The 19,512-nt window shown below is 37.4% G+C and overlaps 1 protein-coding gene across 1 annotated transcript in view; it reads right to left on the bottom strand.

Annotated features, from left to right (window-relative positions):
- dnah2 (dynein, axonemal, heavy chain 2) overlaps positions 1 to 19,512 on the bottom strand; it is a 282,596-nt gene that overhangs the window by 127,427 nt on the left and 135,657 nt on the right. The window contains exons 29-32 of the mRNA XM_055198209.2: positions 6,345 to 6,525; positions 5,699 to 5,837; positions 1,037 to 1,254; positions 852 to 953 (exon numbers count right to left, since the gene is read on the bottom strand). Coding sequence (XP_055054184.2) covers positions 852 to 953; positions 1,037 to 1,254; positions 5,699 to 5,837; positions 6,345 to 6,525 — 640 coding nt within the window. The remainder of the gene's footprint in view (positions 1 to 851; positions 954 to 1,036; positions 1,255 to 5,698; positions 5,838 to 6,344; positions 6,526 to 19,512) is intronic.

Raw genomic sequence — 19,512 nt, 5'->3', positions numbered from 1 at the left:
ACCTGTCTCATAATATTTTTGGATGTGCACACTTCTTATTCAATTTTTTGCAATAGCACATTATATTCAAAATTTTGAGCTCATAAAAAAGATTTTTCGCTTATTTAAATGACATGTTCATGTTTTTATGCACGTTTAGATTTGGTGCAATTTCCCAAAGGCTTATAATTAGGAAATACACACAACACGCTTAACTTATATTTTCTTATATTCCTACTGTTCAGTAATGCAGAAAAGCGCAACACAACCATGTTAAAGCTATTAAACGTTCAGATGCAAAAATGAACTAAATGTAAAATTAGATAAATTAGTTAATGATATTGCGTAAATGCGCTCGGTCTCTTCAAAGGTCTTCGCGAGTTATTTTGTTATAAGACTCAGTTATCATACATCACGTCTCTTCTACTGTAAGTACACGGAAAAAAATAAGACAAATGATGCGCGTTTGAGTCGAAATTTTATGAAGAATATGTCACTGTTTATGTAACTGGCAAAGAAAACTTCGCCAACGAAAGGTTTGCCAAAAAAGCCTGCATTTGTATGGCATCAAAGAGTATCTCCTAAACACAGAAAATCCGTGTCATATTACTTCAATATCATAGAGTATACGCTCAGCATGAAGTTAAGCACACAAATTGTCGTCAGTATGGCCTACATGAAACACGACTGCCATCTACAGGTTTTTGTATTTCCTGCATCCCCCACCAAACCCCACTTCTGCGGGATCTCGCAGAATTTCGGAAGTCCTCGCGGCATTCTGCTCTCAGAGACGCGCATTTTTAAGGGCCACATCTGTAATATGCCTTAGCAAGCACAACTAACGTGTGTGTGACTCTGGATTGGACACAGACCTCCACTGGCCCCTCTAGAAGAACAGGATGAGTGAAGTCCACAAATTCCCCATCAGCTGAAAACATCCCACTTGCTTCCGACTTCTTGTTGTTGATCCCAATCTACACACACATACAGTATTAGAACTGATGACATTTAGGGAAAACCCGTACATTGACATTTACATTAGTGTGTGTATGTGCACCTTGTTAATGCGGAGACTTTTAATGTTGTCAAAGCACTTCTTGAGGTGTGGCTGCACTGCGTCGGGGTTGCGTGTCTGGCCCAGAATCTCCAGCAGGTCATCGTTAGACAAAAAGTAGAAGCGGGGAAAGACCTGTCTTTTTGTCTCAAGGTACATGTCCAGAGACTTCTGAATCTCCTCTAACTTAGTGTTCATGTCTGAGAGCTTTTCTAAAAGTCCTGAGAAAACAAAAACAGAAAGAGAGAGATGTGTAATTCATTACTTGTTGTTCTTCACATTTCTCTGTCTTGTTCATAAGTTGAATCTGTAGTTTTAATGAAATAAATCAGTATAAGGAGGAAGAAGAGGCAGGCCACATGTAGAAAAATCTATTGGAAAAATCGTAACACTCAATATGGCAGCTGTGTGAGAGGAAAGTCCAGTCTTTCAATTATAAGAGCCAATCGTCTTATTGGTAAAGGCATTGACTGGTCTGTGCGCTCTACAATGTGAATGCGCATTAGCTAGAACTTGATTCTGATTTGATCTAAAGATTCAAAAATGTCCATTTTCATTTTTGTTCATGATTAATAAAATATGTTATTAAATTATGCATGTCTGAGAATTTTGGTATTTCGAGTTATGCTATACTAGAAAATAACTGGGCGAATTGCACAAAACTCATCAAGGACATGTCTGGGACATATTTCTCTCTAAAATTTAAAGGAATAAAAAAGAAAAGAAAAAAATCTTTCACTTAAAAGGAAAAAAAGAATACAAAAATAATTAGTAACCCTTTAAAATAAGGTTGAATTTGTTAACTAATTCATTAGCTAACATGATCTAACACTTATTAATCTTAGTTCATGTTAATTTTGGCATTTACTACAGTAATACATTTATAAAATCAAGTGTAACATTTATTAATGCACTATGAACTCAAATAAATAATTGTATTGACAATAACTAACATAACCAAAATTAATACTGTACATGCTGAAAAACAATATTGTTCATTGTTAGTTAATGCATGTTTACAAATACAACCTTATTGTAGAATGTTACCAAATCATTAAATAAAAAAAAAACACAACAGTAAGTCATTAGATTTAAAAATAATGAAAAAATATAAAATGCTCATGTAGCTCAGTGGTAAAGCATTGCATTAGTAGCACAAAAGGTTATAGGTTCAATCCCACAGAACAAGCATACTGACAAAATGTATACTTTTTAATGCACTGTAAGTCACTAGGATAAAGTGTCTGCCAAATGTGTTCAATGAAAGTTACTGGATGCATAACACCGAATTATTCTTAAACCGAGGGTTGCGATATGGTGTCGGGGGCCCAATTTAATGATGTTTTATAAAATGCAAAAATTTTCTTATCAATTCTATGTAATTAAACCTCTGAATAATAAGGCTCATACACTGAAAAAAACTTGTGGACAGTGGTTCCACATGATTGAATTAACATTAATTAACATTAATTTCACTTTAAGAAAACTTCATTTAATCATGTGCTTTTTTCAGTATAGACGGTTTCATCATACGCATGCATGTTGTTGCGGTTACGCCCCTGAACTGAACTTCTGGTCTGTATTTATTACCGGTCTGGCTACTAGTGGGACACAAGGCTACAAGGACCTGTAGCTAACATTGTATACATTAAAGGGGACATATCATGAAAATCGGACTTTTCCATGTTTAAGTGCTGTAATTGGGTTCAAAGTGCTTGTATCAACGTAGAAAATGTGAAAAAGATCAACCCAATAACTTAGTTTTGATAAACCATTCTCTGCAATCATGTGAACAAATAGGTCATTGAAATTTGGCTCCCTTTGTGATGTCAAAAGGTGATAATACCGCCCCTTAATCTGCATTATCCAACCACGGCACTGCCATTTAGTGCAGAGTTCAACTCATTTGCTTTTTTAAAGGACACACCCAAAAACGGCACATTTTTGCTCACACCTACAAAGTGACAATTTTCAGCCTGGTCTCACTGTTAAAACATAGTATTTACATGTACAACGTAACTTAAAAAACAAAAACGTATTTTTTGTATGTTTAAATAGATGCTAAAACATACAATGTAGACGTATTTACAACATTTAAACGTAGCATTATTACATTTTACAGCTAAAAAACGTAAAACATGTACATATCTTTAATTCCATAAAGATTACTGTACAATTTCCCTTTAACCATTTTAGCTGTATGTTACCACCTTAACCCTACCCCAAACCTGACCCTAAACCCAAACCTTACCCTAAACCCAAACCCTTTTTATACAAAATGTTTAAATACGTAATGTATTATTTTTATATTATGCAACGTAATGGACAGATATGTTTAGGAACATTTTAGTAACAATTAATAGTAACAATATAGTATTCAAAAGATATTTTAAGCCACCACAGTTCTACGCAAAACAGTTTATTAAAATAATTTAACGTTACTGTTACAAAAAGCATAACAGATATACAAGCGTAATCACAACAACTTATTTATTTTGGATATTCAAATCAGGACCAAAAGTAGTTAAAATGACGATGTGCTGCAGCCAAGGTCCTCTCTGGAGTATATGAAGTAAAGTAAAGAGAAGTATTAAAGTTATTAGTCCAAGAGAACATTGATCCGGCTTCCCTTAAGGGGATCGCACACCGGCCGCGCAGCTCAGCGCCGCGCCGTTCTAAAAAAATGTAACACATTGTTTTCTATGAGTGTACGCACACCGGCGCCGACAGGTGGCGCCTGTCCGCGCCGCCCAGCCGTGACTCAGGAAGTTGTTCAAACCCCTGTCGCGCCACAGAGCGCCACTCACAAAGTGCACATTAAAGGAACAGTATGTAAGAAATGTATATCAATTAATCATAAAATGGATCTGATATGTCACTAGACATTAGGAAATCATTTTCATTTCAAATACTTATATTACTGACAATAGTGGTCTGGCCAGGATATTGTCATTTAAAAAGTGGAGTTGCAGCCCTCAACTGATGTTTATGTTGTCATTTTGTGTATTGGCCACCAGTTGTGTGATTGCAGTACCAGTTTTAGCCACATGTTTTGTGATTGCAATACCAGTTTTGACCACAATCCTACATTCTGTTCCTTTAAATAACAGCATATGTGTCCCACATCATGAATGATTAACATTGGCTGCTAACGTATATTTTACATTTTGAAGTAGACGCTATCTGACGAAGCTCGCGCTATTTAATGTGCACTTCCGGTTTACAATACCTCCGAGTTCTCCTAGGCGCGACGCGGCGCGGCGCTGAGCTGCGCGGCCGGTGCGCGATCCCCTTTAGTCATGTCGCATTTTTTAAAATTTCAAACGCACATCAACGGAAGCAAAAATGATGCAAATATGTCACGTGGCACGCAAAGAGCCAATGAGTTTTTTATATCAATGCCGTTAAGCAATGTGTTGTAAAGCTTCTTGAGGCGCGATATTTGAATTAAAATTTATATAACAAACGTGCAATCTGACTTTACAGTTGCTGATGTGAACTCGGATCAAGATCGCTGGATAAAGGGTTGAATTTGGATCTGTTCCTCGCGATCATATGAATTTTAAAGATGTGGATTACAGCAAATTAATAAAAGTAATATCTTTTGTGAATTTATGTTGTATTTTGGTGTAATTATTGCTTAGTAGTAATAATAACATATTGCACAGAAGACAGCATAGGAGAAAACGCAAACTAAATATTAAAGAATAGTTAAATACAAATTTTTTTTTTCAAATGTTTAATATTGTGAAATTCTCTGAATATCATAATCATTTCATTAGGTAAATGGGTAAACTGTCTTTAATAAGTCAGAAAATACGACTGAAAACATGTCATTAATATGAGTAAGAAATGCCAATGCCCGCAATTTTAATATTAAGAATAGGAATAACTTGCGTACAAATTTGTACGTTTGTAAAGCTGTAAATAATTTATGTATTAGTCCTGTCAAATCGTCGATATACAGTAATATGTATCAGTGTGTTTTAAAAGTAAATAAATAAGTAAAAAACACTGAAACGTAAAAATACACAAGTATTCTCATGAGATCACGTTGCAATTTTAACATGCTATGATAAATTATCTAAATTATTTTTGAGCCAAAACCTCACATACGCACTCTGGGAACACCAAAGATTTATTTGACATCTTAAAAAAGTCTTGTGAAATGTCCCCTTAAAGTTATCTGTGTAATAGTTGATACGCAAAAGGACTACTGCAATAAGTGACTGTAAAAGGTCTTTTTTTGACTGTTATTGATTCTATGTGGACATCTACAGAAGCTACATTTGTTCCACAAAAGCCGTTTGTTTATGTTGTTGCTGCTGAAATGGTCTAGAATTTAATAGGTTTGTTTAAGTTAAATTCTAAGTTTAAGATTGTTTTTGTCATTAATTTTTATTGGGAGGGGGGCACAAAGAGATTAACCCTACGCAAGGAGGGTCCACGCCAAAAGTTTCACAATGCAAAATGGTCCTAAAATAGGCTTCATTGTTCTTTCCGTAATCTTTTATTCTTTTGACTTTAAAGTGAAATGTAACCAGGACATATTTTCATAAGATATACGCTGCTGCCCAGGGGCATCACCAAGTGAAAACCGACTGCTTCAAAGTAGACTTTGTCAGACCCCTTGAGGCCAAAAATCCAGCACCATCCCTTCATTACCTGGGTGGTGTGTTCCCTTCAAAGCGTTTTTGTCCTTGTTGAGTCGATCCATGATGTTCTTCCAACTGGAGTTGACGTCATCGAATTCGGCCGTCTCACGCGGCAACTGCTTGTGTATGTCCTCGGCCTGAAATATGTTCTGAAATGAACAAAACATGGGAGTTAACAGACGGCAGAAATGGAAAAAACAGAAGGAAAGATAAAACAGTTTGGCGCTTTGTTGGAGCCATCACAGGTGTGTTTACAAACACGTGTACACATAGGAAATCCAGTCTGACAGTCACTGTTTACTCTTCTCATCAGCGACAACAAAACAGATGTGTGACTCTGAACTCAGCAGTGCGAATGTGTGTGATGCTAATCTCTTATGGTGTGTTTGTGCATCACGTACTGGCATACAGCATCCTGCATAGCTAAACCTCTGAACCTGCTGAGATCTGATGCGCTGCATTTTGGGTTGTGTTTTTTTAAAGAAAAGTCACGAGTGTTTAAAAGATGCGTGTTTATATGCCTGGATAATGTAATGTAGGCCCTTCCAAACCTTTCATAGCAAAAGTCAAGCGTTTTGGGTGAATAACGCACTGTATAAAACAGTAGGAAGTGTATACTACAGACCTTGTAAATAATGTGATGTGTGTGTGTTTACCTCTAGATACATCCACTGTCTTTGTACGGTGAGAATCATTTCAATGACTTCCAGCACCAGAGACAGGCAACGTTCCCAGTGGTCGACTTCCTTTTCAAATGCTTTGACAAAACGGGACGCTTTCATTACAGAGAGGGTCACCTGGTTATCCTCCAGAGTTTGAAACACTTCCTCGGTTCCCCTGAGTATACACATACAAAAAGACAAATAAATGAGGATTTTTGAATAGCTTCACTGCAAAAATGATTTTCAAGAAAAAAATTCTTAGAATTTTTGTCTTGTTTTCAATAAAAATATCTAAAAATTCTTAAATTAAGATGTATTTTCTTTTGATGAGCAAAATTACCTAGGAAAATAAGTCTAGTTTTTAGAAAAACAATATAAACTTTAAGTAAATTAGTGCTTAAAATAAGCGAACAAAATCTACCAATGGAATAAAATAAGAAAAACATTCTTGAAATAAGTTTACTTTTTTCATAAACACTTAATTCAAGAAAATTTTTATTTTTCCATTGGCAGATTTTTTTACTTGTTTTAAGCACAGATTGGCTTAAATTTTATATTTTTGGTGTAAAAACTAGACTTATTTTCTTGGGTTGTTTTGCTCATCAAGAAAATACATCCTAATTCAAGAACTCCTAGACATCTCTACCGAAAACAAGACAAAAATACTAAGTAAGAAAGTCATTTTTGCAGTGTTTATATTCATTTAAAAAAATGATTTTCAAGAAAAAAGAATTTTTATATTTTGTCTTGTTTTCAGTAAAAATATCAAAAAATTCTTAAAATAAGATGCATTTTCTTGATGGGCAAAATGACCCAAGAAAATAAGTCTAGTTTTTAGACCAAAATACCAAATTTAAGCCAATCTGTGCTTAAAACAAGTAAAAAAATCTGCTCATCTCCTTTCTCACACATACCATATAGTACACAGTGGTTCTTATACTAAATTATACAACAGTTCTTTCTGGTTCTCGAATCTGATTGGCTAAGAGCTATACGATATTGTGCTGATAACGGCACTGTAACCGCTTCACCTTTCGTATTATTCCCCCACCTAGTGAATGGAGGTCCTAAACAGGCTCATCTCTGAATGGAAAAACACAGACGCGCCGTTTGAATCACTCTCCGTGTGTCTTATTAGTTTACTAGCTCATAAATCAGTCTGATCAGTCAAAGATCAGCGCTCTTGTATGTTACGTTAAAGTTAATGGGAGAAATGTCTTGTCACATCGTGTGGACGATTAACACTTGGAAAGAGGAATATAAACACTTGTTTTTTTCTGGAGCTATATCTTTTATCAGAACGCGAAAACACCGTGAAACTGCAGGTAAGCACCGCAGCTTTTAAATGTGGACATTGATCATTTACTTTATCGTGACGTGACTATTAAAACATGTTATGAGATATCGCCACTGATATATTTATAAGCAGCATGCAAAAACATCTCTCTGACACTTATAAAAAACCGTTTTATATAGTACTGACAAGAACAAAGTTTAATAATAATAATCGAGTGCTCGTATCGCGTTAAGAATAAATGAGAAAGCAATAGTAACGTTACACAAGTATAGTTTTATTAACTTTTACCTCGCGCCAAAACAAAAACAACACAAAAGACACTAAATATGAATAAAAAAACAAGTACTAGTTTGATCATGACACCAAATACTGCTGATTTGATCTCATTTTGACGATCATAAACAAACAAGGCCAACATGAGAGCCAGGGAATCCCTGTCAGAGATGTAGCCCAGAGAGGGCGGTGGTCAGCGGGGCGAGTGAACACTGACGTCCGCTCATGCTTTGGTTCTCATTCGTACCGAATCTCACTAAGCAAACATTCAAACAGGCGCTATCTTTACTAATCGACTGCAGATTTAAATATAATACAGATACATTCTCGACCGAACTAATCTTAAAACTACACTTTGTGACCAAGAAACGGTAATATAAAGTAACGGCTTTTCCGTCCATTGAGTTGTTATGCGCTTCAAAGCAGCCGAAAATTTTACCTGTCATTCTGGCCGCCCTCAAATCCGTGGCGGAAGAATTAGTTCTCAAACAAAGAGGCTTTTAAAATAACTCCGTTGTTGTTTTCTAGTTTTCGTTTTTCAAACGTGTGCCGTCGAACTGTTGTATAAAAGCAATATCGCTCTCGGAGTCGTGTGATATAGCTCTATATCATCACGGCTGTGATTGCCTCCGTGATCTGGCTGTGATCTGGCCTAATCACAGCCGTGATGATATAGAGCTATATCACACTCCTACTCGAGCGATATTGCTTAACTAACATTATTTATATCACACACCCTCCCCCTAAACCTAAACTTTGTACACTGCAAAAAATGATTTTCAAGAAAAACATTTCTTAGTATTTTTGTCTTGTTTTTAGTAAAAATGTCTAAAAATTCTTGAAATTAAGATGCTTTTTCTTGATGAGCAAAACGACCCAAGAAAATAAGTCTAGTTTTTAGACCAAAATATCAAATTTAAGTGAGTTTGTGCATAAAATAAGCAAAAAAACTGCCAATGGGGTAAGGGGCATTTTTTTCTAGATTTTTTTCTTGAATTTAGTGTTTAAGAAAAATGTTCAAGATTTTTTGCTTACCCCATTGACAGATTTTTAAAACAAGCAAAAAAATCTGCCAATGGAATAAGAAAAATGTTCTTAAATTAAAGGAATAGCCATTTTCTTAAAAGAAAATCCAGATAATTTACTCACCACCATGTCATCCAAAATGTTGATGTCTTTCTTTGTTTAGTCGAGAAGAAATTATGTTTTTGAAGCAACTACGTTTCAGGATTTTTCTCATTTTAATGGACTTTAATAGAGCCCAACATTTAATACTTAACTCAACACTTAACAGTTTTTTTCCAATGGAGTTTCAAATGAGGCATAAGGGTCTTATCTAGCAAAACGATTGTCATTTCTGACAAGAAAAATAAAAAAATATGCACTTTTAGGGGGTTTTCACACCTGCCTTGTTTAGTTCGATTGAACCGTACCAGAGTTCGATTGCTCAGTTGGTGCAGTTCATTTGGGCAGGTGAGAATGCAGCAATCGAACTCCGGTCCGCACCAGAAGCGGACCAAACAAGCGGACCGAGACCAGCTTGCAGGGGTGGTCTCGGTACGCTTTCAAACGAACTCTAGAGCGGTTCGTTTGTGGTGAGAACACGATCCAAGATCGAACCGACCTAACTGCAAAAGTACTGCGCATTTTGGACTAAACCAGCTGCCGTAGTCAACTGTGCAGTGCATTATCGGATGAGGAAGTGTTTGTTGACCGTTTCTATTAGCAATTATTATCACAATGACAAATCGCGGACATACCTGGAGTTGCGAGGAGGTGCGGGCGGAGCCTCGGAAATTTTTTGTCTTCGCCGTTTTGTAGTGCATTAAACCGTTGTTTTCAAGCCGCATCCGCGATTCATTCTGAAAATGAACAGTTTGTCTAGAGTGCTGTATACAAACTATGTATAACAACCACGGAGGCATAATTACAGCGCGCAGCCGTCTGTCCATGGTGTCTGCTGTATTATCCTTCTTTTGTTTACTTCCGGGGGTTCCCCGCACGTTGATTCTGACCAATCGTGAAGCCGTTTAGGAAATACGTTCAAATACATGTGGCCAATGAGTGATGTTGATCTTATCACATGACAGAATTTTGGTTCGTTTCAATTGGTGCGGATCAGAGCAATCAGTGTGGTGTGAAATGGAACCAAATCTGCTAAAACAGTTACAATGTATCATTTTTGCTTTTGGTCCGGACCAAATGAACCGAATTACAGATGTTAAAACGCCCTTAAACCACAATTTCTCGTCTAGGTCTGGTCGTGATGCGCAAGCGTGACCCCACGCAATACGTCATGACGTCAAGAGGTCACAGAGGAAGAACGCGAAACTCCGCCCCAGTGTTTAGTTTTTGTTTAAAATCGTCCGCAAATGTGCGTTTCATATATGTAACACGTGACGTCCATACGTCACTACACATTTACGTTCGGTCGCGCTGGACCGGACCTAGACAAAAACTTGTGGTTTAAAAGAGCATATTTTTTATTTTTCTTGTCAAAAATGACAATCGTTTCGCTAGATAAGACCCTTATGCCTCGTTTGGGATCGTTTATAGTCATTTGCAACTCCGTTGAAAAAAACTGTTACGTGTTAAGTTAACTGTTAAGTCTTGATGTCCATTAAAGTCCAATAAAATGAGAAAAATCCTGCAATGTTTTCCTCAAACAACATAATTTCTTCTCGACTGAACAAAGAAAGACATCAACATTTTGGATGACATGGTGGTGAGTAAATTATCTGGATTTTTATTTTAAGAAAATTGAATATTCCTTTAAGTGTTTATGAAAAATTAAACTTATTTCAAGAATCTTTTTCTTATTCCATTGGTAGATTTTGTTTGCTTATTTTAAGCACTAATTTACTTAAATTTGATATTTTTGGTCTAAAAACTAGACTTATTTTCTTGGGTTGTTTTGCTCATCAAGAAAAAGCATCTTAATTTCAAGAATTTTTAGACATTTTTACTAAAAACAAGACAAAAATACTAAGAAATGTTTTTTCTTAAAAATCACTTTTTTGCAGTGTAGAACCTGTTGACATTTATTTATTTAAAAAGGCCAACTTATGAACCCTCAAATACAGAATAAATCAGTTTTTGACATTGCTCGCTTTATTTCTGGGGACATTTTAAAAAAAAAGACCCTTACAAGCATAGCCCAACCTATTCACACACAAACAGCTGGAAAATGAAGCAAACAAAAGAGAGGACAAAGTGAACAGCAGTGGCTCTCGACCCCCTCCTCCTTGGCATACTGCGTTACCATGGCAGCAGCCTCACGCGCTGCCGCAGCCGTCTCCATGCCAACAGTGGAGCTACAGCCTCACTGCGGGGACGAATGGTGACTGCCGGCACCTGATGTACGCGTCCACACACACTCAAATGCATTAACGCACGCACAAACCCGAATGCAAAAGCACACAAGCTCGCACAGCCGCACTAACAAATCTCTTCTGATTTTTCAAATAGAAGCCGCAGGTGTGTGTCATTTATCTCTGCTCGTCTTTGCCTCTTCGTCTCCCTGAGCTCAAACTGATGCTCGTGCATGCAGTGTGTGTGCATATGTACCATGGAGAGGCACTGCATGCACACACACTCACAAAGACGGACAAAGATGCCCCACAATGTGCACCTCCAGGATAGCAATGTCAGTTTGGTTTGTGAAGGACACAGGGACTAAGACAGCGAGAGAGAGAGAGAAATAAGTTTTTATTTTAGTGCATCAATAAAATATATAAAAAAAGATAAAGGTGAAAATGAGAGGAATAGAGGCAGGAGTAGAACCTTTGAAATTAGGAATGGAGAAAACAGGAATTACAGAGGGAACGAATGAGAGTGAGTGACAGTCGCGGGCCACCTGACCTCCAAAGCGACAGCATGAAAAGAGGCACAATCTCTCGCCTGCGGCATCTACCGCCACACACTCAGAGGAATAATCTGTCTGTTTCGAGTCCAGGCAACATGACAGACACGTATACAGCACTCTACACACATCACTGAACCACAGCCCCAGGAAAGAGGGACTTTTACACAAACACCCATAATGAGGAAAGTCTAAACCGCTTATGAGAGAAGTGTGCCGCTCTGCCTGTGTTGCTTATGCTAGTTGAACTCATGGTTCCAAATCATGAACATGTTCACGAACAAGATCATCTCAATATATCTAAAGGAAAAGCATGCACGCAGACTTGGTATTGCTTTTCCAACATTCCTGACCTTGCTCAACATCACGCTCTCTCAGTAAACATCAGCCTCAGTAAACACAATCTCAATCTTTTATGTTGCTCTTTCATAGATATGTGAGAATTTATGTTAATAATATTACAAAACTAACCACCGTATTTACAATAAAATGAACCTCGTTTTTTAGATAAAAATACGTTTTTGTACGGAACTGTGCTATAAAACTATGTTTTTTATTATTTTGCACACTATTAGACTCACATTAGTTTACTAGAGAATTTGCAAGTCATAGCAGGAACAGGCTGGTTAGCTGGGATTTGATATATTTAATGTGGTTTTAATAAAATTTAAAAAGTAACTGGTCACCAATAAACCACTGTTTTCATTCAGTCACTCCAGAAAAACGCGATTATGCGATCGCATGATTTAATGCATAATCAGCCAAAGTTCGCATATTTACGCGGGGGCGCATTTTTTTAAAAGGGTGGTTCAATGGTATTTCATGCATTCTAACTTATTAACAAAGGTATAGAGTTGTTTCCTCATTGCTAAACGTAGGCAAAGTGTCAATAAAGCAGTTGGACATGTTACAGAGTATTTCTGTGCCGAATGTACTTCGCCAGGGTTCATACAAGTTTCTGAAAGTTTTTTTCGATTACGGGTCCAGCTGACGTTTCAGGGGTTTCTATACGTATCACTCCTTTTTATGGGCACTTTCCCCGGAAAACCCCGCCCACCCATCAATCAGCGGGAGACGCTAGAACTTGCAAACATCACATAACGCGACAGCTTTGTTTAATTTCAAAACTCAACAATGGCACTAAAGAAGAAGTGTGTTTTTGGATGTAAGGAGAAGAAAGTCAGCCTTATGGAAACAATGGATATAGTTTATTATCCGGGGTAGCAGCGGAGTTTTGCGTGTGTGTTTGATGCGCTGGATTTTCCCAACCGGGTCATGAGTTGCACGCGGTAAGTAAGACTTCTGTCTTATGTTGGAAATAGGCATGTGCCTATTATATAAATGACACGACCATGTAGTAAATCATAAGTTAAACAGTGTTGTATAGTGTTGCATGACTTGTACTCGCTCCTCCTGCGGTAGTAACTCTTCCGTCTTCCATTTTTTCGTACGTTATCGGAAAGATTTGGTAAAGCCAATCTTTCTTTTATAAATCTGATTAAACTAAAGACTCTTCGGAGGATGTAAACTACTCTATAGGTACTCCAAATCAACATCAGAAATGCAAAAACAGCGTGTGTTATGTGAGCTTTAAATACACCGCACTTTTGCCGCATAAATTGCAGATTTCTGCTTGCAAAATATGTGGGGCTTGCATGATTTCATAATCCCCGCATTTTCGTAGCGAAAAGTCATATATATCTTAGGGCCTGTTTACACTGTCAAAAATAAAGGTACGAAGCTGTCACTGGGGCAGTACCCTTTAAAAAAGGTCCTAATATGTACCATTTAGGTACAAATATGTACCTTTAAAGGTACATTTTGGCAGTTCAAAGTACTAATATGCCCTCTTTGGGTACAAAGGTGTACCTTTTTGAAAGGGTACTGTCCCAGTGACAACTTTTGTACCTTTATTTCTGAGAGTGTACACGAGAACGCTCGAGGGTGAAAACGTAAAAATATTTTATTGGATGTGCCTTTCGTTTACACGGCGACGGCGTTTTGGGGCCTTAAAAACGCAAAAAAGTGAAACCACCCTTCAGATTGGAAATCTTAAAAACGATCTACCGTCGCGTTCTCGTCTAAAGAGTAAAAACGCAAAAGTCTGCTCACGGTGGCTCTCGTCGCGTACGCGTTTACGTCACAGGCATGCGCCAGTTGAGGAAAATAACAACAAACATGTCAGATTATTTCCATACGTCGAACCTTCAAGTTGCCATAGCAGCTCTGATAAGTATACAAGTCTTTCCAGCAGTTGTACGAATTATTCACAGCAAGTATTACTGATCAGAGAAGACGCATTAATTACCTCAGTGAAACCGTTGATGCTCCAATTCGTCAGAGGCAAACCAGACGGCTTTGGACGAGACCTGGGAGAACAAGGAAGAAGGTTGTACGCACATGGACTTGGTGTTGTTGTGTGTCAGTGCTTCACATTGCCTCCTAGCCACTTTGCGTGCATAATACATCGAATACACACACTTTTGCGTCACCATATGCAGGCAGATTTCCCACTCAAAATGCTCGTATAAACGCGGAATAAAAAGTGATAACGCAACGCCACTTTTGCGGTTTCTTTTCAGATCGTTTCCATGTAAACGTAGCCTTAGCAGAAAGTTGAAAAATGTTGCATTTACTTCACACATGCGCAGCCATGGAAGAATTTGTGCTTTGCATCATAAAAATACAGCACAGAACAGCTATGAGAAGACTGAGAATTAAGAAATTGTATTAAACATAATGTGGCAATACCCTGACATTTGGCAAAGCAGAGTGTTATATTAATCAGAATAAATTGCCCATGAAAAGAGAAAAACTAGGCACGGGTTCAGTGCCAAGACCCTCCTGAGAAAGTTTTAAATTATGATCAGTAAAGAAAGCAAAGAACCAAAACCAACTGATTGGCTGCCATGCACTCAACATGGCTGTAAATGATCACCTCTGCTATAAGTGAGCACATATATTCCACCCTGACGGCTGTATGCTCAAATCTCCTGTGCTCTCGAATCCCGCTCACTTTTTTATTCACACATGTGCATTTGCAGTTGGCAGGATGTTGGATGGAGACTGTACATTCTTTGCTCTCTTTCTCTTTCTCTCTCTCTCTCAAACATATACTACTGCAGCTCATGATCTGTCATATTCATCACTCTCATCCCATCATCTAACCCCAGTGTGTGTGTGTGTGTGTGTGTGTGTGCGTGTGTGTGTGTGTGTGTGTGTGTGTGTGTGTGTGTGTGTGTGTGTGTGTTCACTGCAGGCTCTGTTCTCAGAGGAGTTGCAGGTAAGAACAAGAAATGAAAATGTACTGCTGGAACAGTATTACATGGGTGTGTCTCTATACATGGGAGGACATACAGTATACTGACTAGTGATAAACCACTTTATTACACGGCTCGCTGGAATGCTTGATTCTGATTGGCCAGTCGCAACATTTGCTGGTTTGTTATTCCCAGATAACAACAGTCCAAAAGACACGGTAACCCGGATGCTTAATAAAGTTTAATAATACAGAAATAAAAAATTAATGTGCCTTTTATACATATAATGAGTCCTTTGAGCTGCTTCTTTTTTAAGTTATATTTTTTGGGGAGAGGACAGGAAAGTACAGTATAGGGAGAGAAAGGGGTATGGGATCGGCAAATGACCACGAGCCGGGAATCAAACTTGGGTCACTTAAAGTGTGAAAGCACCACATGTCGGAGCGCTGCCCACTACACTATTGGCTCCGACTTATTTGAGATTCTTCTCTTAAAACCCAAAGTAAATGTTTTTTTCATTCTTTAAAAATGTGCAAATAAAATATTTCAAATCAATATTTAATGTTCCTTCCCTTGCTCATGAGGTAAATAGCCGTGTAATAAGCAGGATTATGTACAGGTAGCCAGTTGATATCGCTAAATAAGCCCCTTCAGGGTGATACCTGACCAGTTCACACTGTCAGGGCTTATTTCTGCCATAACAACTAGCTGCCTATACATTATACCTTACTTAGGGGCTGTTCACATACTGTATCGCGTCTTTTGCTCGCTCAAGTTCGTTATTTCAAATGTAGGCTAATGGAAGCGACGCAGTCATGTTTGTTTTTTACAGGTGGTCCGCACCGCATCGAGTTAAAACAATCTCAACTTTTAAGAATGACGCAAGCGCACCACAGGTCATGTGACAAGAACCTATGCGCCTAGCGTTTTCCATGCGTTTTAAGGCATGACATGTGAACGGCCCCTTATACTACAGACCTGTTGATTGCCCTATTCTGATTGGCTGAGAAGTATTCCATGGGTGTTGATTATTTTTTTTGTAAACCACCCCTAACCTGTCAAATGTCTTAAAAATAAGCACCAGAGCAATGTTTGTGGTAACCGTGGTATAAGAGGAATAATTGACGGTCCTTTGAATTATTTTAAAATAATTCCAATAATTCAACGGCCCGTCATCAATTATTCCTTACAAATCAGCTAGGTTACAAAATCTACCAACAGTCAATAAAAAATGTATTCAAATCTTCAGTTTTTAAATGTTTTAATTAATTAACTAAGTAAATGTTTGAAAATAATTGTTAATTTAATGTCAGCAATTTTAAATATTTCCTATTAAATTAAAATGTCCTCAGCCTTTGAGATTGGTGGGACCAGAGATGCATATGGGGTATTTTTATGATATTTTTTCCATATGACTAGATCTATATATTACTTGTGCAGGTCCTCTGCTTAAAATATCATGTCAGATATTATTATGAAAAGTGGGATGCAACAGTTAAATGGGTAATTACCTAGAATAACACCTGTAAATTATGGTGTGTCACAAGGGGCTGTTTTAGGCCCCTTGCAATTTTCAAGGGATAGCAGAGGAAATAAAACCCTTGGTAATATCATTAAAAAACATGGGATTTGTTATGCTGATAACTATATATGAAGAGTTTCGTTGCAAAACGAGATAACTTCGTTTTTTTAATTTTTCAAAATCTCCGCTTCGCGGCGTGCCTAAAGGTCTTTACACACCGGGACGTTTTTCGTGCGCGTTTATCGTCGACGTTTAACGTCACGTTTTTCTGCTTTCACACCCAAACGATTTTTACTGGCGCTGAGCCGAGTGAGGTGCAATTTCACTCCCTGGACACTAGATGGCGCCTAATACAAAACAGATATATGCCGGTACACGGGGCGGCGCTGCGAGACGTTATGCGTCTGTTCTGACACTCACTTGTCACAAAGAAGAAGAGAGCCACTCGCGTGTAGTCACCATTCATAAATATACGATTTTTGGTTAACGGGCAAACAAACAAACATGGCTCTTGAATATATAATCTTTGTACAAACAATATCTCCGTGAACTTGAATACATTTTTAAATGAAATCTATTTGATTCGATTCTTTTATCATTAGTTAATATATCAGCATCTCCAGATAAAATTAACTATTTTTGATAGAACACGTTATATCAAAATTAAAACTCTTTCACAAAATATAAGGTAATGGGTGATCCGATGTGTGTACTTTTAACAAATCTTTTACAAGCATTTTCTCTGTTAACAATTTTCTCAAATTTCCTGCCAAATGTATTGTATTTTGTGATTTGGCTAAAGATTTAAGTTCTCATTTTAACCAATATACTCGTTTTATAGAGGTTGGGTGGGTAGAACAAGGAACCACCATTTTTGTTGTGCCCAAAAATTTTAATACTCCTGCAAATTGGTAAGTGTTGCCTATAAATATAATGATGCAATAATTAGGTATGTAGTTATTACAATAAGAGGTCAACAATACTGATGTACAAATATATGCATAGTGCCAAAATGTCACGTTATTTACAATTAGTTTTTTAAATCAAACATTTATTTTTGAGAATGAACTGCAGTTTGCATTAACAATCAGAGACATGACAGTTTAAATTAAATAAAACAGGATTCAGAAATGTTGGTCCACTCCAGAAAAGTCACAATGACTGTAGTGCAACTGAACGGTAGTGCAAATCAACATTTAGAAATTAGACATTTTCAAATGTATTTCTTAAATGTATAAACACTTAAAATACATAAGTAAAATGGTATATAATAAACATTATTTTGTGTGAACAAGAACTGGCAGAGCTGTAGAGCAAACAAGTCACAATGATAGAAGTCTAAGTGAACTGTGGTGCAAATAAACATATCTATGAAATGTACATGTTCAACTGTATTTCTTGAATGTATAAACATTAAAAAATAAATAAATAAAATGGTATATAATAAACATCTATAGGTGTGACTCAAAACTGCCAGAGCGCTCCTTCTGTGCTCTTCTTTCTCTCTTCTGTGCTTCGCTTTCAATTTTTTCCCTTTAGCATCTTTTGATAAGAGGTACATCTCCAGAGGTTCGTCTCGGACTGTTTTCTTTTGTTTAGATTGGACCTTGTCACGGCTGGTGCTGGATGATCCTGAAGACGTGCTTGCTGGGGCCTCCTCACTTTTCCTCACATCATTATAGCAGAAATATTGCTGTGAACACTGTAAAGATAAATTTAGTTTTCATCAGAAACAATCTTTCACACTGAGGGCCATGCCACGATATCCATGAGGTCAATATTTGATTACAAATGTAATTTAGATTCATGGTATTTTATCTGGCTGAACAAATGCAGCAGATGTTACCTAAACACAGAACACAAATTAACCTCCTAAAACCCCACCTTTGGTTTGGCTTGCATTTTAGATTTCTCCAAGCTATTTGGGGTTAGGAAGAAGCAATGAATATAATAACCAAATATTTTTCTTTGAACATGAAGCAGTGTAATTGTCCACGTTTGTGTACAACAGGTTCCAGTTACACACAATGAAATACTAGGCTATGGTGCAAACAACAAAACATGTGATATCACGGTGCACAGGGAACATGCCATGGTATGAAGTGTTCAATGTCAGTGCATTACATATCGTAATGTAATGCACCAATAATAATTTTTTATTACTTGCACAGTTAACATGTAGATTTGCACTACTGGTCTGTTTAATACACTACTGGACTGTCTATTTCATACTCCCTGTTCATTTGCACTGCAGGACTACTTGAATTGCATCGTTTGCACCCCTGTGTACTGAATATTAGAATAACTATTCACAATAACTTAAGCCATTGCACTCTTAACTGACTACAATACAAATTCATTCATGCACTACTTAAATATTAATTTCACTACTGTTCTGTTTAGTTTATTATGTACATATCCATTTGTACATTTCTGTATATTATGTTCATAGTACCACCCATACATAGTAAGTGTTTACATTGTATTACATAATCCTGCACCTATGCAATTATTATTGATACCCTGCACTTTTTATACTGCTTTTGCACTTCTGGTTAGACCTTAACTGCATTTCGTTGTCTTGTGCTTGTGTAATGACAACAAAGTTTAATCTAATCATATGGCCCACACAGCTATGTATTGTAATGTTCTAATGTATATATGTTACCTTCGAAATTCAGTCGATGATGTGAGGAACTCCGACACCTTCATAAACCTCCACAGCCTCGATGCATCTTCTTTGTGTGTTTACCTGTTCCACGTGCTCCGCAAGACCATTTTGTGCTTGAGCGCCACCAAGTCGTGTTTTACTGGAACTTCAGCAGCGCCAGGCACGTGAACAAAAGCGCCAATCTCATTGGTCGGCCAACTTTTAACGCGCCGCGTAAAACCAAAAAAACGCGTCCGAGGCGTTTTTCTGAAAATGACGCTTTTGCGCGTCGCGCTTT

This window comes from Misgurnus anguillicaudatus, chromosome 21 (genome assembly GCF_027580225.2).
Source record: "Misgurnus anguillicaudatus chromosome 21, ASM2758022v2, whole genome shotgun sequence".
NCBI classification, from domain to species: Eukaryota; Metazoa; Chordata; class Actinopteri; order Cypriniformes; family Cobitidae; genus Misgurnus; species Misgurnus anguillicaudatus.
Note: the sequence above shows the minus strand (reverse complement) of the source record. Positions and strands in the feature narration are given on the sequence as shown.